Here is a 22539-nt window from a genome sequence, read left to right on the forward strand (position 1 = left end):
CTGGGATTATAGATGCTCCCCACCACAACCAGCCACCTTGCTTCTTTCAAGGTTCCCCTTATTCTTCCCTCTGCTTGTGCTTGTGGCAAACTTGTATTTATTCTTTGAAACCTAGGTCCAAAGTCAGTTACTGTTTCAAAGTAAAAAACAGGGCTGGGATGTAGCTCAGAGGTACAGTGCCCCTGGATTCAATCCTGTCACCACCACCACCATGAAATCTAACTTCTTTGCAAAGGGTATCACAGATCTTGGAAGCCTGTATCCTTTTCTACTTCCCCTGCCTCCTCTATAAGTTTGTGTCCTCTTTCTCTCTCCCTCCCTCCCTCCCCCCCCCTCTCTTTTTCTCTCTCTCTCTCTCAAAGGGAGTACTAGGGATTGAACCCAGAGACGTTTTACCTGAGTTATACCCCCAGCCTTTTTAATTTTTTTTTTGTTTTGAAACAGAGCCTAAGTTGCTGAAGCTGTCCTCCAACCTGTGATCTTCCTGTGTCAGCCTCCCAAATACTGGGATTACAAGCATGTGCTACCATGTTCTGGCTGGTAGTATTTACTGACATATCAATATATATTAATATGTCAGGCGATGGCGAAGGCCTCTGCTCTGGGAAGGGGTTCATCTTCATGGTGGTTTGATTGTCTACCCCACCAGGCCTTGACTACCAAAAGGTATTGGGCTTGTGCCAACCTTTGGTTTCACACACAGCACAGGGCCAGGCTGGCAGGCTCCTTCGTGTGTGTGTGTGTGTGTGTGCACGCGTGTGTGTGTCTGGTACTGGGCATTTTACCCAGGGCCATTCTACCTCGGAGCTACACTTCTACCAACTCTTTCTATTTTGAAACAGGGTTTCAATAATTGTTGAGCTGGTCTCCAATTTGCAATCCTCCTGTCTCAGCCTCCCAAGTACTGAGATTATGGGTGTGTGCCACTGAGATTGGCTCAGACTCAATACTTGAAAAGTTAGGAAATTAAAGCTCCCCATCCACTCCCCACCCCAGCACAGCCGAGGGGAGCCACCAGTGAGTGTAGACCCTCTTTTGGGGGTTATGTCTCTGACCAGACCAGTCCTCCGACCAGTGGGGTCTGCATGGTTCTCTGTGATCGACCAGTGGGGTCTGCGTGGTTCTCTGTGATCCGACCAGTCTGCGTGGTTCTCTGTGATCCGACCAGTCTGCGTGGTTCTCTATGATGGGGGATCATGGGTTGAGAAGGGATTAGTTTGAAAAGCCAACAAAAGAACTGGGGAGTGGAGGGAGGAGGGCTAAGGCCCCGGAGGCTCCTGCGGAGTAGAAGGGATGGAAAGGTACAAAATGGAGATAGGTTGTGGTGCTCAGAGCTTTGCCAATCTGTCTTAATGGTAGCCTGTTTGCTAGTGTGATTAAATCTACCTACAGACGCCCCGTCCCCGAAAAACACACGGGGAAGGGGGAGAAGGAATGTAGCTCAGGGGTAGAGCGCTTGCCTAGCATGTGGGGTTCCAGCACCACAAAACAACAGAAACAGAAAACCACACGCACGTGCGCACATAGCCTTGCACGCCACTTCCGGGGGCCTACCGACCCGCTCTGGTCCATCCTCGGAATCCCGTTTTACCGAGGTGAACACCGAGGCCCGGAGTGGGGAAGGCTTGGTCAAGGCAACAGGGGGGTCAGCGGCAGCGCCGCAGGAACCAGAGGTCCGGGTCTGACCCCTGGGAGGCCGGGGGTCGCAGGGGCGCGGCGCCCACCCGGCAGCGCGCGAGGGGGCGGGGACAGGGCGGGGCGTGCGCACGCCCCGCCCCCACTGCCGGCTCCGGGGCGGGGCCTCCCTCCAGCCTGTGCCGCTCCAACATGGCTCCACGGCTGTGCAGCATCTCTGCGGCGGCGCGGCGGCTGCTCCGGAGCTCGGGACCCCGCGCCGGGGACTTCGCGGCTGCGGCTGCGGCTGCGGCTGCGGCGCGGTGAGGACCAGGCGGGGCGGGGCGGCCGCGCGTGGGATGCGGGGCGGGGGCCGGGGTCTGGGCCTCCTGGGGGAGGAGCGGGGACTGCTCGGCTCGGAACCCAGGGATCGGGGGCGGGGCCAGGACCTAGGCCCGGGGAGGGTCTGAGAGTGAATGGGGGAGGTGAGGAAGGGGTGGGCAGGGTCTTTGTCCTGGAGGGAAGCCGGGTCTGGGCAGAGGGTGAAAGATGGGGTGGGTGAGGGGGGCAGGTCCTGGGTGCTCGGGAGCGGCAGAAGGCAGCGGATTGGACGAAGCTTTGCCTGGGGGTGACTTAGCTCCTCCTGGGGGCTTCTGGGCGACGCAGCTCCTCCCTCAGCTTGGGGGCAGGGCACAGTGGGGGATCCCCAAGGGCCCTCGACGTACAGCTCCAGTGCTTCCCCACCCTGAGCTGTGCAGGTGGGTGGACTGAAGCCTTAAAGGGGATGGGAGGTGTCAAGGTCACTCTCAGGGACCCGGGGCTCCCGATGCACCGGGGCTCCCGATGCACCGTGCCCTTTGCACCATAGCTGGTGGCCTCCTGGGAGAGGGAGGCAGGCTGGGCCCAGGGCTCCGCCTGGGCTGTTGTTTGGCCCTGCTCTGGGCCTAGGCCGCCCCTGACTGGCCCTGGGCAGCTCCTCCCTCCCACCCACGGTCCCGTACTTCCCCCTCTGCACTTATCACCCTGTGTACTTATGACCCGGGGCTTACCTTACTTGGTCTCCCACTACACCATTATCTATTTTTTCTATTTCCCGGACTCCCCACCCCCGCAGTGCTCAGGACAGTGTATGCTCAAAGAACATTTGGCAAATAAGTGAGAACCCCTGCCCCCCACCTGTGGAAAGGAAGCGGGGTTCCTTCCTGCTCAGCTGCTCAGCAGCAAGGCTGCAGTGCTGTAGAGCTCCTAGGCGGCAGTGCAGTGGGGATTTGGGACAGCCCGGAGAGAGGAGCAGGAGATGAGTGAGCGCCTCTCACCTGGACTGCCTGACCAGGAGGGAGAACGCTGATCTCCTGAAATGAGCCAGGAGTTTGCCAGGCACTAGCAAATCTAACTCAGCCAGTTTTGGAGAGGTCATCTTGGGCATGTCATCTGACCCCTGCAAACCTCAGGTTCCTCATCTGTAAAAAGAGGATGGCCAGGTAGGATGTATTCACAGGAGAAGGGAAAATGCCCAGGCCTATGTCTCAAGCAATTTCTGCCCCAGATCCACATAATGTATGGCTTCAAAGGGCCTGGGGAGCTGGACGAGGTAGCATCCAGTATTTGGGAGGCCGAGACAGAAGGATTGAAGGTTTGAAGCAACTTAGGCCCTGTTTCCAGATAAAAAGTAAAGTAGGTCTCTGGGTGTGGCCTGCAGGTAGAAGGCCCCTGGGTTCCATCTCCAGTACTGCGCGCGCGCACACACACACACACGTCTGGGTCTGGAGAAGATCATCTTGTATGAACTGATGTTTTCCAGATGAAAAGATTAAGCCTGAGAGGAAGAAACAGAATTTGTTGGTGTTAGAATCACTTGTGTGGCAAATCCCCAGGGGCCAGCACAGGGTCTTGGGAGCCTTCTACTCCCACTTACTCATTTGATTACCGTGGATGAGTCACTGAGCCTCTGTGAGCCTTGGTTTCCTTTTCTGAAAAGTGGGCAAGGTGATCCCTGCTTGGTACTTTTTTTTTTTTTTTTTTTTGTAGTAGTAGTGGGGATGCAGGGGCATTGTACCTCCAAACTACACCCCTGGCCTTATTTTTTTAGTCTTTTTATTTTTGAAACAGGGTCTCACTGAGTTGCAAAGGGCCTCGCTAAGTAGCTGAGGCTGTCTGCGAACCACAATCCTCCGGTCTCAGCCTCCAGAATGCTGGGATGACAAGACTGCGCCGCCACGCCCGGCTTTGCTTGGCACTTTTCGCAGAAGTGCTGCAAAGGGACTTACATTAAAATTTATCGAGCCTCAAAGGTTGCTTGGTCCCGCCCACGTTGGTACCTAAGAATATCACCTCTTGCTTACACTAGACCTGTTACTGTTTTTAAAATTTTTTTGCTACTGGGAATTAAACCTAGTATTGAACCTATTCTGCCTCTGAGCTATACCCCAACCTTTTTTGTTTTTTATTTTGAAACAGGGTCTTGTTGAGTTGCTGAGGGGTCTGGCCTTGAACCTCCCATCCTGCTATCTCAGCCTCCCAAGTACTAGGATTACAGGTGTGCACGACCACATCTGGCTGCCTGATACCTATTTTTCTGTAGTTGTTAGTGGGGCCATGCGTAGCCCTTCAGCCTCTGACGTTGAGGGTCATTGAGGCTGCTGGGATGGGTTTAGGGGGTGACTTTGAAGTTATGTGGACCTACACAGGAATCCTCTTGGCCATTGAGTACCATCCTTGAATACGGCATGGAACACTTCTGAACCTCATTGTTTTTGCTTGTTTTGTTGTTGTTACTGGGGATGGAACTCAGGAGCATTCTACCTCCAAGCTATACCTCCAGTTCTTTTCATATATATATATATATTTATATTAGTGGTACTGGGGATGGAACCCTTCTACCTTCAGGTTACACTCCCAGACCTATTTTATATTTTATTTGGAAACAGAGTCTCTTAAACCAGCACTGCTGGCTTCGAACCTGCGCGATCCTCCTGTCTCCGCCTCCCAAGCGCGGGGATTACAAGCGTGCGCCACCACAGCCGGCTCTTTTGTTATATTTTGAAACAGGGTCTTGCTAGGTTGCAGCAAGGTAGTGAGGCTACGTTGCTGGGATTACAGAAGTGTGCCACACACCCAGTTCTGAGACTCATTGTTTTGGGGGGGGGGGAATTGAACACAGGGGCATTCTATCTCCGAGATATACCTCTAGCCCTATTTTATTCTCTATTTTGAAACAGGGTCTCATTGAGTTGCAAAGGACTTCATTAAGTAGCTGAGGCTGGCCGCGAACTACAATCTTCCTGCTTCAGCCTCCCGAATGCTGGGATTGCAAGCGTGCGCCACCCCGCCCGGCTCCCTACAGGCATTCATTCTGTCCTTTAGAAGGCTGGGGATGTAGCGCAGGGGTAGACAGAGTGTTCGCTTAGCATGCACGAGGCCCTGGGTTCCATCCCCAGTACACACGCACACACACACACACACACACACACACACAGTTTAGATACCAGGATTTTGGCATATCTGGGATAAACTGCTAAAATTATATGGAAAAAAGATGAAATTAGTACTGCCCTTGAAGCAGTGATCCTCAAACTTGAGCATGCATCTGAATTCCCTGGTAGGGTTGTGGAAACTCAGCCGGCTAGGCCCTCTAGAGTTTTTGTTGCACATGGTCTGGGTTGGGCCCTGAGAATGTCTAACAAGTTCCCTAGTAATGCAAACAGTGTAAGTTTAATAACCATGGGTATAGGAAATCCTGCCTCTTTTTCTTTTTTTTGGTGTCTGAGGATTGAACCCAGAGGGTTTCTACCTCCAAGCTACACCCTTTACCCCCTTTTATTCTTTATTTTGAAACAAAGTCTCTCTAAGTTGCCAAGGCTGGCCTTAAACCTGCTATCCTCCTGTCTCAGCCTCCCAAGTACTAAGATTACATGCTTGTACTTCCCTGCCTGGCTGAATCCCGGCTCTCTAGTTGGCAAATTTATTATTATTTTTTAATTATTTTTGTGTGTGTGTGTGGTACTGGGGGTGGAACCCAGAGGCTTTCTACCTCTGGGCTATACTCCCAGCCCTATTTTATATTTTATTTTGAAACAGGGTCTCACTAAGTTGCTGAGAGCCTCACTAAGTAGCTGAGGCTGGCTTCGAACCCGTGCGATCCTCCTGTCTCAGCCTCCCAAGCACGGGGATTACAAGCGTACCCACCATGCCCGGCTCTCTAGTTGGCAAATTTAAAAGGGAGTTGGCAGCCGAGCGTGGCGGCGCACGCTTGTAATCCAGCGTTCGGGAGGCTGAGACCTGAGGATCGCGATTCAAGGACAGCCCCAGCTACGTAGTGAGGCCCGCCGCACCTTAGTGAGACCCTATTTCAAAATAAAGAATAAAAAATTGCGCAGGGGGTGTAGCTCAGAGGTTGGTTTCCCGGGTTCCATCCCCAGACCCACACACACACACACAAAGGGCGGGGGGATTTGGCTTTGGAAAACTTGTCAGTGTAGAATTAGAGCTGGAATCCCAAGTGGAGACTTTGGGTTTTGTTTTGTGAGCGAATAGCAGAGGAATGGTGTGCTTTAGGGGGTAGGGGTATAGCTCGGTGCTAGGGCACTTCCTTAGCATACACAGGGCCCTGGGGTTCATCCCTAGCACTGCGGGGTGAGGGGTACGGGACAGTACTTTATACAATTTGTGGGAAGCCAAGCATGGTAGGTAGCACACGCCTGTAATCCCAGTACTTGGGCGTTGAGTCAGGAGGATAGCAGTTTTAAGGCCTGCCGTGGCAACTTAGATGTTTTTTTCCTTTTTTTTTTTTTTTTTCAGTACTGGGGATGGCACTCAGGGGCACTGTACCTCCAAGCTATATCCCCAGCCCTATTTTTTAGTCCTTTTATTTTTTGAAACAGGGTCTCACTGAGTTGCAAAGGGCCTTGCTAAGTAGCTGGGGCTGGCCTCCAACGGGGATCCTCTTGTCTTAACCCCCCAAGTACTGGGATTACAACTGTGTGCCACCACGCCCAGTGGCAATTTAGGGAGATTTTTGTTGAGGACAGCCTCAGCAAGTAGTGAGATTCTCATCAACTAGATAAGACCCTGTTTGAAAAAAAAAATTTTTTTTTTATGGTACTGGAAATGGAACCCAGGGTTCTTCTACCGCCGAGCTACACCCCCCAGCCCTATTTTTTAGTATTTTTATTTATTTATTTATTGTGGTACTTTTTTGTGGTATTTTCAAATAAAAAGAACTGGGTACATTAACACAAGCCTTTAAGCACTTGGGAGACTGAGAGAGGAGTATCACAGGTTGACCGACAGCCTGGGCAATTTAGCAAGATCCTCTACAATTTAGTGAGACCATGTTTCAAAATAAAAAATAAAATAAGGTGGGGGCATAGTTCAAGAGGTAGAGTGCTCCTGCATCAACCCCCAGTATCAAATAAATATGGAAATAAGCAAGCCAGGCTCTGTGCTGTTGATTTGACAGATGCAGGCGCTGAGGCCCACAGGCAGGAAGGATTGGAGAGTAGTGGGAATGGCTGGGAGTCCATGAGAGCTCCGGGACCCCACCCCGTCCCCAGCACTCCAGCTTCCCCTCGGGGTGGCCACTGGCTATCCCCATGGTCACTACTGGTGTTAATGAGTGACTGGAAGCCTGGCTCTGGAGCAAAGGTCTCCATTGACAATGGGAAAGGCCCTCTTCCCTGCCACCTCCGCTCCGGGAGGCGGCCCCTCTACCTTCAAAGCAATGTCAGGGTGGTGGCGCACGCATGCCTGTCATCCCTGTACTTGGGAAACCGAGGCAGGAGGATCACAGATTTGAGGGCAGCCTCCACAACTTAATCAGAGCCCTCAGCAACTTAGTGAGACCCTGTTTGTTTCAAAACAAAAAATAAGCCTGGCGTGGTGGCACAGGCTTGTAATCCCCCGCGCTTAGGAGGCGGAGACAGGAGGATCGCGCTGGTTCTGAACCAGCCTCGCTGGCTTAAGAGACCCTGTTTTCAAATTTAAAAAATATATAAAATAGGTCTGGGAGTGTAGCCCGGAGGTAGAAGGGCTTCCAGGAACCCCAGTACCACCAAAAAAAAAAAAAAAAAAGCAAAACAAAAAATAGGGCTGTGGATGTAGCTCAGAGGTAGAATGCCCCTGGATTTCATCCCCTTACAAAAAAGAGAGAGAGAGAGAGAGAGAGAGAGAGAGAGAGAGAGAGAGAGAGAAAGAAAGAGAAAAGCCCTGCCTTGCTGAGGTCTTGTATTTGTGTGGGAAGAGGGTTACAGCCTCTTCTGTCTGAGCCGCTATCTCATAGGCAAAGCGCATAGGCTTGTTCATGGGCTCATTTATCCTTTATTTCTTTTCTTTTCTTTTTTTTTTTTTGTAGTACCTCTGAACTACACCCCCTTTTTATTTATTTCAAATCAGAGTCTCGCTAAGTTGCTGAGGCTAACCTCCCAAGTACTGGGATGAGAAGCATGTGCCACCGCGGCCAGCTCCATCCATGCTCTCAGCGCCCTAGGTCGGCGGTCAGCGTCCGTGTTGGTTACAGGAACGAATGAATAAATACATCCTCCTTGCAGTGCCCTTTTCTTTTTCTTTTTCTTGGTACTGGAGATTGATTTTAAGGACATTTTACCTCTAGCTACACTCCTGGCCCTATTTTTTTTTTTTTTTTTTTTTGAGACAGGGTCCCACTAAATTGCTGAGGCTAGCCTCAAACCTGTAACCCCCCTGTCTCAGTCTCTCAATACTGGGATTATAGGCACACACCACCACACTGGGCTCCTCGCAATGCCCTTTACCCCGTCTGCCTGTCACATCAGCCCCGAGGTTGGTCTGGCTCCCCTCCTGGTGGCCAGCCTGCCGGAGGCAGGGTCCAGGCTTGCTCTCTGGGCTCTCCAGAGCCCCCAGCAATAATCGTCTTCTAGACCTGTTTCTTGCAGTGGGCTGTGACCTCCTCAGTGACAAGACTTATTTGACTTTGCCTCTGGGGGCTAAAGAGGGGGCCTGGGCTGAGTGCCGTGTGAGCTCCGGGGAGAAGGGGAACTGCAGGGCAGTTGGGGGCCTTTTCATCCGAGGGGACAGAGCTTGTAAAGAAATCACAGAGTAAAAGAGCCAGGTGTGTTCAGGCTAGAGCAGGCTGAGAGAGCGGAGGGCGACCAGAGGGGACAAGAAAAGCTTTGGGCATCAGGCAGGGTGGGCTTGGGGTTCATCCTCTTGGCAAGATGCTGCAGTTGTGTGGCCCTAGTGGAGGACCCCTTGGAAGGGGTGAAGTGGAGGCAGGGAGGCTGGAGGGAGAGGTTCGGATCTCTGTAGAGGGACTAAGTGTACCAGGACGGTGGCATTTCACACTCAAGCTGCCCTGGGAGTCCGTGGCCCTGTTTCCAGAAATGTAGGTCGTCGCCGGGCGTGGTGGCGCACGCTTGTAATCCCCGCGCTTGGGAGGCGGAGACAGGAGGATCGCGCAGGTTCGAAGCCAGCCGCGCTGGCATAAGAGACCCTGTTTCAAAAATATAAAATAGGTCTGGGAGCGTAGCCCGGAGGTAGAAGGGCTTCCAGGAACCCCAGTACCACCAAAAAAAAAAAAAAAAAAAAGAAATGTAGGTCGTCAGCCTGGGAGCAGGACATCAGAGCCGGTGGACGTGCTGGGGCTCCCCCACCCCGCGTGTCCCTTGAACTCTTCTGTCCCGCAGGTCCTATTCCAAGGACAGCGAAGGCAGCTGGTTCCGTTCGCTCTTTGTCCACAAGGTGGATCCCCGGAAGGACGCCCACTCCACCCTGCTGTCCAAGAAGGAGACCAGCAACCTCTACAAGATCCAGTGTGAGTGGCTGCTGCGCGGCCAGGCCTGCCTGCTCTGGGTCTCTGGGGGCCTCTGAGGCTCCAGCGCCAAGATGAATGGGTTCAGGACACACTGTGCTGTCCTGGGAGCCTTGGCTCTCACGGGCTGCGCGCACCCCCTTGCACTCACCCTCTTTCACCTCCCACTCTTTCTCCTCTGTTGCAGTTCATAACGTGAAGCCGGAGTGTCTGGATGCCTATAACAGCCTGACGTAAGCATCCTCCTTCTCCATCTGCCATTCCAGCCCTTCGGGGAGCGGGGATCCATCCCGGCACACCCTAAGGACATCTTGTCCTGTACATCTTAGAGATGCGGAGACGGAGGCTCTCCCTGGTGGCTGGTGTGAGCCCTGCCCTCTCTCTGCCAACAGGGAGGCCGTGCTGCCCAAGCTGCACCTGGACGAGGGCTATCCCTGCTCACTTGTGGGCAACTGGAACACGTGGTACGGGGAGCAGGACCAGGCAGGTGAGGTGCCCGCCTCCCCGCGACACTTCTGCCGCCCAGCCCAGGCTTCCAGCACTCACATCTGGCTGCCCTGCGCCCCTCCCACACCGTCGGGGAGAGGGCAGGGTGTTTCTAATGCACGTCTCACTGCCTCGCTCCCCTGTACTCCAGTGTGCCCAGGAGGGCCGAGTCCTTCCTGCCCAGCTGTATCTTACTGTATCTCTGTTCTCATGGTGCCATCCTGCCCAGGAGTCTGTCCATTCCCCAAGTCAGCACTCTCCCTCTCCAGCTCCAGGCTGTCAACCCGCTCTTTCCTCTACCTGAAGCATTCTTCCTCTCTGTTGTTCTTTATCTGGTTCACCTGTCTGTGATTCAGTCTTTATTTGGTATAGAAATCACCTCGAGCTGGAGGCCTCCCTGCAGGCAGCTCCCCTGGCTCTCCAGCCCCCCTGCTTGCCTCTTCATGCCTTGATCCTGCACCCCTGTGGCTGCCTGCATACTTGTCTGTCTCCCCACATAGGTGGTGAGTTGGGGGACAGGGCCCCCACCGAGTCCCTGGTGTACAGCATCTATCTATGGAGTAAGCTGGTTCCTTACAGCTTCCCAGGGCACCCCCAGCATGCCCCATTCCTCCCCAACATACCCGCCAAAGTTGGCATCAAGCTGCTAGTATCCACACACAAATTTCGTTGACACGACATCTCAGCCACCCAAAGGGGCCTTGGCATTTAGACTTGAACTGTCCAAAATGGTAGCCACTAACCACAAGTATTTTAAATTTAGATTAGTTAAGATGGGCACAGAGTGCATACTTGTAATCCTGGTACTTGGGAGAGACAGAAGGATCATAACTCAGGCTTTCAGCAACTGAGACTGGTTCTAAAAAATAAAAAGAAGCTGGACGTGGTGGCGCATGCTTGTAATCCCAGCATTTGGGAGGCTAAGACAGGAGGATCGCCGTTCGCGGACAGCCTCAGGTACTTAGTGATGCCCCTTTCAACTCAGTGAGACCCTGATTCAAAAATAAAGTATAGCCGGGCGTGGTGGCGCACGCTTATAATCCCTGCACTTGGGAGGCTGAGACAGGAGGATCGTATGGATTCGAAGCCAGCCTCAGCTACTTAGTGAGGCTTTCAGCAACTTAGTGAGACCCTGTTTCCAAATAAAATATTAAAAAAAAGGTCTGGGAGTATAGCCCGGAGATAGCCTCTGGGTTTCACCCCCAGTACCACCAAAAATAAATAAATAAATAAATATAAATAAATAAATAAATAAAGCATAAAAAATTAGGCCTGGAAGCCGGGCCTGGTGGCGCATGCTTGCAATCCCTGTGCTTGGGAGGTGGAGACAGGAGGATTGCGCAGGTTCGAAGCCAGCCTTGTTGGCTTAGGAGACCCTTTTTCCAAATAAAAAGTATAAAATATGTCTGGGTGTGTAGCCCAGAGGTAGAAGGGCTTCCAGGAACCCCAGTACCACCCCCCAAAAAAAAAACAAATTAGGGCTGGGGGGTGTGTGGCTTAGAGGTAGAATGCCCCGGGGTTCCATCCCCAGTAATGAAAAGAAAAATTTTTAAAAATACAAATTTTTTTTTTTTTTTTTTGGTGAAACTAGAGATTGAGCCCAGAGATATTCATTCTTCGACCTCCCAGCTATACCCCTGGCCCTATTTTTTTTTTTTTTTTTTTTTTTGAAACAGGATCTTACTAGGTTGAAGAGAGTCTTACTACTTGCTGAGGTTGCCCTCCAACCTGTAAGTCTCCTCTCTCAGCCGCCCAAGTATTGGGATTACAGAGGCTTACCCTCCTGCCTAGTTTAGTTTCCTTTTAAAGTTTCCTTTCGAGCTGGACATGGTGGCGCACACTTGTAATCCCAGTACATGGGAGGCTGAGGCGGGAGGATCATGGTTCGTGGCCAGCCTCAGCTACTTAGGCCCTCCACAACTTAGTGAGACCCTGTTTCAAAATAAAGAACATAAAATAGGGCTGGGGGTGGAGCTCAGAGGTAGAATGCCCCTGAGTTTTCTTTCTTTATGCTTTTTTTTTCTTTTTTTGCAGTGCTAGGGATTGAATCCAGGTCCTTGTACATGGTAAGCATATACTCTGCCATTGGAGTATATATGCCCCCTGCTCGTGGTTTCTTTATCCGTAGAAGGTAGAGTCAACTCTTTTTGTTGTTGTTTTTGTAATGGTGCTGAGGATTGAACCCAGGAAGGTGTTTTACCTCTGACCTACACCCTCTATTTTCATTTTGAACCAGGATCTCTCTAAGTTGCTAAGAGCCTGGTTGCATTGCTGAGGCTGGTCTTGAACCTGAGATCCTCCTGTGTCAGCCTCCCAGGTACTGAGATGACAGATGTGTGCCACCATGCCCAGCTGGCAGATTCACTTCCTAAGGCTGCCATAGCAAAATACCGCAAACTGGGTGACTTAAAACAACAGAAATTTATTCTCAGAGTTCTGGAGCCCAGAAGTCAGAAACCAAGGCGCTGGCAGGACGTGCTCCTCCAGGGGCTTCTAGAGGAGATTCCTGCCTGGCCTCTTCCAGTTTCTGGTGGTTGCCAGAATCCCTTGGCATTCCTTGTTCCTTGGCACATAGACACAGAACTCTGATCTCTGCTTCCCCCGCCATATACTGTTCTCCTGATTCCCAATCCTTAAGGACGCCAGACTCTGGGCTTAGGGTCCCCTGGATGAGTTCATCTCAACTTGGTTTTATCCACTCAGACCCTCTTTCCAAATTAGGTCACATTCTGAGGTTCTGGGTGGGCAGGAAGTTTGAGGTGGTACCATGCAACCCAGTACAGAGAATATGATGAAAAAAAATTCTAACAGTACAGGGAAAATAGAGTTTTCAGTAAAAAATAAGCTTCCTTCTTTCTTGAGGCCCCAGACCTCAGTCCTCTGCCCAGGGGCATCTGTCATAGGCTCTTGGCCTCCATTGAGAGGTGATACATAGTCGGCATCCTTGGGTGTGTCCTGCCCATACCTAAACACACTGCACAGCACTGGTCTACACACTGGTCTACTCTTTGGCTTCTCTCTCTTTTATTTTTTATTTGGAGGGGATGCATGTGTATGGTGCTGGGGACTGAACCCAGGGACATTCTACCTCTGAGATACACCCCCAGCCTTATTTTTTATTCTTTTTTTTTTTTTTTTTTTTTGGTGGGTCTGGGGATGGAACCCACAGGCATTCGACCTCTGAGCTATAACCCCAGCCCTGTTTTTTATTCTTTATTTTGAAACAGGGACTCACTAAGTTGCTGAGGGCCTCACTAAGTAGCTGGGGCTGTCCACAAACCGCGATCCTCCTGTCTCAGCCTCCCAAGTGCTGGGATTACAAGCGTGCGCCACCACGCTGGGCTTCCTGCCCTCTTCCATCTGTGTCTAGTGTTGGTGATTGAAGCCATGAGTGCGTGTGCTGCAGGCACCGCTCTACCACTGAGCTGCGCCCCAGCTGCCCTCACCTCATCTGAGCTTCTTGTCGCTGCTGTCTAAGGAAGGTTGGCTGGGAGCATTAGCCCATTTTCAGGGTGAGGATGTTGAGTCCTACGAGGGTCAGAGGCCACCTGTCAGAGCTGACGCTCAGACCCAAACCTTCTGGATTTGGGTCTGGGGTCATTCATTCCCACCCCAGCTGCAGAGTCCTGGCGCCACAAAAGAACGAGGTGGGACGACTCCCACTCCCACGGACACGCTTAGCCAGCCGGGGTAAGCCAGGCAGGCCCCGGGGGCCCCTGACCTGCGCCTTCCCCTTCCCAGTGCACCTGTGGCGGTTCTCCGGCGGCTACCCAGCCCTCATGGACTGCATGAACAAGCTCAAAAGCAACAAGGTACGTCCGTGCCCCCTTGCCTTTGCTGGATGTCGGTGGCAGCCAGCCCTTGCTGGGAGCTCTGCTGCCACCCCCGGGATGCCCTGCCCGTTCCGCCCTGCCCACAGGAGTATCTGGAGTTCCGTAAGGAGCGGAGCCACATGCTGCTGTCCAGGAGAAACCAGTTGCTCCTGGAGTTCAGCTTCTGGAACGAGCCTCAGCCCAGAGCCGGCCCCAACATCTACGAGCTGAGGACGTACAAGCTCAAGGTGCGGCCCTCCCGGCAGACCCCCTGCCCGGCACCCCGCCTGGGTTTTGGGCTCCCCCTCACTGGCTCAGACCGCAGTGTATGCCCTGGCGTGCACACTGACTGACCCCACTTGAGGCTAAGCCAACCCCGGAGCTGCGGACACAAGACCGTTGCCCATCCCCGCCCGCTCTGAGGTGAGGAGTCCAGGGCCGGGACTCATTCCCCACTTTGGTTCTCTTTCAGCCAGGAACCATGATTGAGTGGGGGAATAACTGGTGAGTGGCGGGACCCAGGCGGGGCGTGTGGGAACCTGACTCTCCCAGGGCCACGGCACAGGGAACCCAGCAGCCTCTGCCCCTCACGTCCCAGTGAAGGGTCCAACCTGGGGGTCAGATCTCCCAAAGGACCGTGTGCCCTGGGCCGGAGACCAGCCAGCGGCTACACCCCCATCATCCTGTCCCCTGGCCTTTGAAAGGCGTGGGCCCTCCTGGGAGGTGAGGCCAGCCACCCAGCTGGTCCCCTCAGGGGGCCTCCGCACTAACCTGGCCTCTGGCCCCCACACACTGCCGTGTCCAGGGCCCGGGCCATCAAGTACCGGCAGGAGAACCAGGAGGCGGTGGGTGGCTTCTTCTCGCAAATAGGAGAGCTCTACGTCGTGCACCATCTCTGGGGTAGGTCGCCAGCTTTCCAGGAGCCTTCTGTGCCTCTCCTCCCTCCATTGTTACTCCCTCAACAACGGGGATACAGGAGCAGGCTCAAGGAACTCGCGTTTTGAAAGAGAAAGACACTACCTCAGATGTAAGTTAGCAAATGTGGCCCTTTTCCTTACCGGGGGTGGAACTCAGGGACATTCTACCTCCAAACTATACTCCCAGTCCTGTTTTTATTTATATATATTTACTTATTTATTTTTCAGTACTAGGGATAGAACCCAGGTGCATTTTACCTCTAAACTACACTCCCAGCCCTATTTTTTATTTTATTTATTTATTTATTTATTTATTTATTTATTTATTTAGTGGTCCTGGGGATAGAACCCAGGGGCCTCTACCTCTGGACTATGCCCCTTACCTATTTTACATATTATTTGGAAACAGGGTCTCACTAAGTTGCTGAGAGCCTCACTAAGTAGCTGAGGCTGGCTTCAAACCTGTGCGATCCTCCTGTCTCAGCCTTCCAAGTGCGGGGATTATAAGCTTGTGCCACCACACCCGGCCCCCAATCCTATTTTTTATTCTTTATTTTGAAATTGGGTCTCACTGAGTTGCAAAGGGCCTCACTAAGTAGCTGAGGCTGGCTGCGAGCCAGGGTCTTCAGTCTCAGCCTCCCAAATGCCGAGATTACAAGCATGTGCCACCACGCCCAGCTTATTCTTTATTTTTATAACAGGGTCCCACTGAGTTGCATAAGGCCTCATTAAGTAGCTGAGGCTGGCTGTGAAGCACGATCCTCCTGTTTCAGCCTCCCAAATGCTGGGATTACAAGTGTGCACCACCATGCCTGGCTTTTATTCTTTATTTTGAAACAGGGTCTCACTGAGTTGCAAAGGGCCTCACTAAGTAGCTGAGGCTGTCCATGAACTGCAATCCTCCTATCTCAGCCTCCTGAATGCTGGGATTACAAATGTGTGCCTTCGCGCCCAGCTTAAAAGTGGAGAAATGAGACAGGGAAAAATGTTAGAGAAAAACATGGGCTGTAATTTGGCTCGGGTAGGCAAGGGCTCTCGGGGATGAATGTAAGCTCAGCGTAAAGGGTAAGAAGGAGAAGCTGTGTCTTGCTGGGGAAAGGCATCGTGAAAGGCGAGCACAGCATGTGCAAAGGCCCAGTGATAGAGAAAGAAAAGCCTTTGGGGTTTTGAGGTATAGAAAGGAGGCTGGTGGAGTATGAATGTGGAGATGGGATGGGGGCGGGGAGCAGATGCCAATTCAGGCTGAGCCTCATAGGCTGTGGGGATGAGTTTGGGTTTATCATAAATTCAACAGGAGGCTGCAGCAAAGTTCTTATATGATTCCTCTGGCTGCCGTGTGGCTTCCCGCATGCACAAGGGGAGTGAGCGAGGAGCGGGCTGGGCATGGTGGTGCACGCCTGTGATTCCAGCACTTGGGATCTGAGAGGAGGATCTCAGGTGCAGGGCCAGCCTCAGCATCTTAACATGGAGACCCTGTTTCAACATAAAAAACGAAATAGGGCTGGTGGTATAACTCAGTGGTGGATCACACCTGGATTCAAACCCCCCACACTACCCGGGCGTGGTGGGCACGCTTGTAATCCCCGCGCTTGGGAGGCAGAGACAGGAGGATCGCGCAGGTTCGAAGCCATCTGTGCACGCTGGCTTAGGAGACCCTGTTTCCAAATAAAAATGTAAAAATAGGTCTGGGAGTGTAGCCCGGAGGTAGAAGGGCTTCTAGGAACCCCAGTACCACCAAAAAAAAAAAAAAACCCACACTAACAAAAAAAAAAAAAAAAGAGGAGGGAGAAGCTGGGTGTCAGGAGATGCTTTTCCCAGTTCAGGTAGGGGAGTGATAAAGCCTCAGGTGCAGTGCTGGGTCCCTGAGATGTCCACATATTGGTGCCAGTGAAATTTTTTTTTTTTTTTGCGGGTCTGGGGATGGAACCCAGGGGCATTTGACCTCTGAGCTACACCCCCTGCCCTATTTTTTATTCTTTTTTTTGAAACCGGGTTTCACTCAGTTGCAGAGGGCCTCACTAAGTAGCTGAGGCTGTCCACAAACCGCGATCCTCCAGGTTTCAGCCTCCCGAATGCTGGGATTACAAGCGTGCACCACCATGCCCGGCTGAGTGAAATTTAACATGATCTTTCTTTCTTTCTTTCTTTCTTTCTTTCTTTCTTTCTTTCTTTCTTTCTTTTTGTGGTTCTGGGGATGGAACCCAGGGGCATTGTACCTTTTGTACCTTTGAGTTATGCCTCCAGCCCTTTCCTCCTTCCTTCCTTCCTTCCTTCCTTCCTTTCTTCTTTCTTTCTTTCTTTCTTCCTTTCTTTTTGGTGGTACTTGTGTTCCTGGAAACACTTCTGCCTCTGGGCTACACTCCCAGTCCCATTTTATACATTTATTTGGAAAGAGCCGTACTAAGTAGCTGAGGCTGTCCGTGAATGGCGATCCTTCTGTCTCAGCCGCCCGAATGCTGGGATTACAAGCGTGCGCCACCACGCCTGGCTGAGTGAAATTTAACGTGATTTCTTTTCTTTTCTCTCCCTTTCTTTCTTTCTTTCTTTCTTTCTTTCTTTCTTTCTTTCTTTCTGGTGGTACCTGGAAACCCTTCTGCCTCTGGGCTACACTCCCAGTTCCATTTTATACATTTATTTGGAAACAGGATCTCTTAAGCCAGCGTGGGTGGTTTTGAACCTGCGCGATCCTCCTGTCTCCGCCTCCCAAGCATGGGGATTACAAGCGTGCGCCACCACGCCCGGCTTTATTCTTTATTTTGAAACAGGGTTTCACTGAGTTGCTGAGGCTGTCCGTGAATGGAGATCCTTCTGTCTCAGCCTCCCAAATGCTGGGATTACAGTCGTGCTTGGAATTAAAGGATGAATTGTCTGTGGGGGGTCGGGGAGAAGAGGGTTCTATAACAGCTCCCATCTCCTCCCTGAGCAGCTGGGAGTTTCTTACCAAGACCAGGAGGGCTTGGAATGGAGCGAGCTGGAGGAGTCAGGAGGGCAGTGATGGCCCTGGGAAGTCATTTAAGATCCCGCACTTCCAAGTGGAGATGTCACACTGGCACTGCGTACAGTGTGCCGTTCACAGGAGAGCTGAGGCCTGGGAATGGAAACTTAGGAGTGAACATATGTGCTCACACCCTGAAGGCCTTTCCCACTGTGGGCCTTGGAGCACGCTGCTCCCTCCAGGAGGCCCTCCCGCCCAGGAACTCCCAGCCGCTCCTCCTCCTTCCCCTCAGAGCCTGCATTTTCCCCTAAGGGAGGCCTTTCCTGTCCACCTTGTTACCCAAATTGTCATCTCTCTCTGCCTCTGTTCTACACATTTATAATCATCTGAAATGAGTTTTTTATTTTTTATTTATTTTTATTTTTTATTTTATTTTATTTTTGGTGGTACTGGGGATGGAACCCTTCTACCTCCAGGCTGCACTCCCAGACCTATCATATTTTTATTTGGAAACAGGGTCTCTTAAGCCAGCTGAGGCTGGCTTCGAACCTGCGTGATCCTCCTGTCTCCGCCTCCCAAGCGCGGGGATTACAAGCGTGCGCCACCACGCCCGGCTTAATTAGTTTTTAAAAAATTTTTTGCAGTACTAGAGATTGAAGCCAGGGTCTTAGTGTACCTTCGAGCTACACCCCAGCTCTCCTTTTTATTCTTTATTTTCAAAACAGAGTCTCACTAAGTTGCAGAGGGCCTCACTGGCAGAGTCTAGCCATGAACCTGCAGTCCTCCTGTCTTAGCCTCCCACGTATAGGGATTACAAAGCGCGCACTGCCATGCTCGGCAGAATTAATCTCTTTTGTATGTCTGATCACATGAGAGTCACAAAACAGACAGCATTTGCTAACATTCTAAGGCAGGACCGGGGCAGGGAGAGATAGATGGCAGGGCAGGGTTTGGGGCAGCAGGAAGCGGGTCCTGTGCTGGAGAAGGGTCCAGGCCCTCTGTGCCTGAGGAGTGAACCTGTCCCTTTCCCACAGCTTATAAAGACCTGCAGTCTCGGGAGGAGACTCGGAACGCTGCCTGGAGGAAGAGAGGCTGGGATGAGAACGTCTACTACACAGGTGAGCGCCTCCGCCGCAGGCAGCGGGGCCTTTTGAGGTCATCTGCAGGGAGCCACGGCTGAAGAGTTTTCAAACCTCATTTACCTGAGGACCCCCCTCAAAGCCAGTATACTATCACTACAATTCTTTTTTTTTTTTTTTTTTTGCGGGTCTGGGGATGGAACCCAGGGGCGTTTGACCTCCGAGCTACCCCTTGCCCTATTTTTTTATTCTTTATTTTGAAGCCGGGTCTCACTGAGTTACGGAGGTCCTCACTAGGTAGCTGAGGCTGTCTTCGAACCGCGATCCTCCGGTCTCAGCCTCCCCATTGCTGGGATTACAAGTGTGCGCCGCCACGCCTGGCTTAATTCTTTTTTTTTCTTTTCTTATTTCTTTTTTGGTGGTACTGGTGATTAAACCCCGAGGCATTCCACTTCTGAGCTACAACCCTAGTCCTATTTTACTTTAAAATAGGGTCTTGCTAAGTTGCCAAGGGTCTCATTAAATTGCCAATTCTGGCCTGGAACCTGTGATCCTCCTGTCTCAGCCTTCCAAGTACTACATTATAGGGGTGTGCCCCATGCCCTGGCCCCCCTATTTGTTCTTTCTTCTTAGCAATATCTGTGAAATCACTTTTTTAATCTGCTAGTTTTTGTTCTAACTTGTTTTTGTGGTGCTGGGGATGGAACCTAGGGTCTTATGCATGGTAGGCAAGTGCTGCCATTAGCCTTATGCTATTTTTTTTTTTTTACATTAACCACAGAAAAATCAATTTCTAATAATATTCAGCTCAGCCAGGCACTGTGACACATGCTCGTAATCCTAGTTCTTGGGAGACTGAGACAGGAGGATCACAGGTTTCAGGCTAGCTGCAGCAATTTAGTGAGACTCTCAGCTTACCAAGACCCTGTTTCAGAAAAAAAAAAAAAATTAAAAGGCCTGGGATTTAGTCTGGAGGTAGTATGCTACTGTATTCAATCCCTTGTGTCCCCCCACATGGTGGTGCATGTTTGTAATCTCAGCACTTAGAAGGCTGAGACAGGAAGATTGCACAGGTTCAAAGCCAGCCTCAGCTACTGAGTGAGGCTCTCAGCAACTTAGTGAGACCCTGTTTCCAAATAAAGTATAAAATAGGTCTGGGGATATAGCCTGGAGGTAGAAAAGCCCCTGGGTTCCACCCCCAGTACTACAAAGGGAAAAAAAAAGTATGTATGTTTATGCGTGTGTGTGTGCATGCATGTGTATGCATGTGTGCATTTGTGTGTGTGTGTGTGTGTGTCTTGTTCATCTTATCACCACCAGAGTCCTGTCATGTCCCATGATTTGGGAGGCCCGGTACTCTCGACGGGTCCTCCTAGGAAGGCAGTGCTGCTTTTCTGTCTCAGCATCCTAGTTCTCTTCTTTCAAATGCTGTGTGTGTGTGTGGGGGGTGGTCTCAGCCCCCTGTGACCTCTGCCCCTCTCTCCACAGTCCCTCTAGTGCGACACATGGAGTCTCGGATCATGATCCCATTGAAGATATCACCTCTTCAGTGATGACGCGGCTGCCTCTACCTCCTTCCCCCTTTCCCTGGGAGCTGCCTGGGACAGAGGAGTCCTTGGTCCTGCTGTCTGGATTTTCCTCTTGTATCTGGGAGGACTCCGAAGGGTAGTGCTCAGCTCAGACAAAGGTGACAAGGTTCTGAGGACTTACAGCGCTGTCTGCCTTCCCTACACATCTCTTTCCCTCTGCTGGAAAGTTTCCAATTTCCCTGAATGAAGAATAGCAACCTTGAAGGTCTTCTCATGTATTCTTTTCTAAATTCTTTCCCTCGAGGAATCCCTAGAGATCACCGTGGAAATCCTTGGTTTTGACTTAATTGCACAAAATAGTGTGATTAGTAGGTAGAGGTGGGGTGGGAAGGGAGGAGGCCAGAGCAGGCCAGGCCCTCAGGAACTCCCCGGTCTCTACTGGACCAGCTCTCTGCTTGACAACAAAGTCTGAGTCAAGTCCCTCTGGCTGGAGAAAAGCCTGGAACTGAGATCCAGAATTCTTTGGAGTGGCTAGTTAAAAGGGCTAGGGGCAGGAGCCAGACATGGAACAGGGACCTAGAAGCAAGAACTTAGAATTCAGAACCTGGGTTTGAACGCACAGTTTGAAATACGGAATGGGGGGGAACAGAACAGAGGTGAATGGAGAATTGGGAAAATAGAACACAGGTGACAGCAGACTATTTGAGCAGTGGCTCCTAATTCTAGAAAGATGGCAAGAGGCTTATCTGTTTCTCCCTATAAAATGAGGCTGAGAACTTGAATTGTTTCTACTCTTCTGCCCTTCCCGCAAGTAAAACTATGGTCCAGGGTCTCTTGTTTTCTCCACTCGACATTCCTTTTCCCCCTCTTGACATTCTGTCAGCCCAGTCGTTATTTTGCAGGGCCACAAAGACCTGAGGACCAGGGTCAGTGACTTTGGGGGCCTTTCATTAACCCCCATACCTCATGAACCCCTGGGTAGCTTGATTCTACCTCCCCACCAGGAAAACGTGCTCGAGTTACTGATGGAACCAATTAAATATTTACTATAAATTGTAGTGTCTTTTCTCCATCTTCAAGGAACTTTAGCTAGTGCCCAAGGCAGTGCAGAGCAGAGCTGGTCGGCCTCCCACTTCCACCTGGCTGATCCGCCCCCTACCTGGGGGGCACGGAATGAGAGGGCATGGCCTCCTCACCCCAGGGCAGAACTGTCTGCACAACAACGGTTTTAGGGTGTGAGTGTTTCTAGCTTCAGATAATTGAGGTTTACACCAAACACCCTGGGCCCTCTTCTAGAATTGATACCAGGTGTAGGACACACTTGAGGCTTCCAAAAACTATTAGAGAATCTGGGCATGGTGGTGCAGCCTATAATCCCAGTATTTGGAAAGCTGAGACAGGAGGACTGCAGGTTTGAGGACAGTCTCAGTAATATAGTGACACTCTGTTTCTTCATCGTGTGTGTGTGTGTGTGTGTTACTGGGGATGGTGTGTATGTGTGTTAATGGGGATGGAACCCAGAGACCTACCTCCAGGCTATAACCCCACACCTATTTTTTATTTGGAAACAGGATCTCACTAAGTTGCTGAGGCTGGCTTTGAACCTCAGGCCTCCTGTCTCAGCCTCTCAAGTACTGGAATTACAAGTATAAACCACCACGTGCCAGCTGAGACCCTGCTTCAAAAAATAAATAAATAAATAAAAATCAGGGCGAGGGATGTAGCTCAGAGGTGCTAGGAATGTAGCTCAGAGGTAGAATGTCCCTATACACACACCACCCACACACGAAGCCATAGAGTTGTGACCACACACACACACACACACGGCCGCTGTAGAGTGTGACAATGTCCTGCACAAATTGGGCCTAAAATATAGAAATCAGGGCTGGGCATGTAGCTCAGAGGTAGAACACACACACACACACACACACAGCCATAGAATTGTGATTGTCTTGGGCAAATTTGGCCTAACATGGAGAAATGTGTGATGCTCCTGTGGAAGAAAACAACAAAACCGCATAAAATAGGATTGTGCCAGCCGGGCGTGGTGGCGCACACTTGTAATTACAGCATTTGGGAAGCTAAGACTGGAGGATCGCGCTTCGCGGGCAGCCTCGTTTCAAAATAAAGAATAAAAAATAGGGAAGGGGGTTTAGCTTGGAAGTTGAATGCCACCGTGTTCCATCCCCAGACCCGCAAAAAAAAAAAAAAAAAAAAAAAAAAAAAAAGATTGTGCTCTCCCTAACTAAAGGTTGTGCCTTCACTGGTGTGGCCTTGCTATGGTGAATTTGGCAGTGGTTAAGAAGCCTGGTTATGCAGGTAAATCCCCTACTGTCCAAACTATGTTGCTATTTGAGCATATTAATCCAACAGTTTGGGGAGCG

The 22539-nt window shown here is 51.2% G+C and overlaps 1 protein-coding gene across 1 annotated transcript; it reads left to right on the forward strand.

Annotated features, from left to right (window-relative positions):
* Positions 1 to 1827: 1827 nt before the first annotated feature.
* On the forward strand, positions 1828 to 20179 carry NIPSNAP1 (nipsnap homolog 1; the record flags this gene model as incomplete). Its single annotated transcript, XM_080717908.1, has 10 exons — positions 1828 to 1937; positions 9273 to 9400; positions 9585 to 9630; positions 9790 to 9884; positions 13625 to 13695; positions 13803 to 13943; positions 14168 to 14199; positions 14501 to 14595; positions 18582 to 18665; positions 20115 to 20179. 10 exons carry the CDS (start codon positions 1828 to 1830, stop codon positions 20177 to 20179), a joined length of 867 nt encoding a protein of 288 aa, XP_080574034.1.
* Between the last annotated feature and the right edge of the window lie 2360 nt (positions 20180 to 22539).

Source organism: Muscardinus avellanarius (genome assembly GCF_963383645.1).
Source record: "Muscardinus avellanarius genome assembly, chromosome: 21".
NCBI lineage: Eukaryota > Metazoa > Chordata > Mammalia > Rodentia > Gliridae > Muscardinus > Muscardinus avellanarius.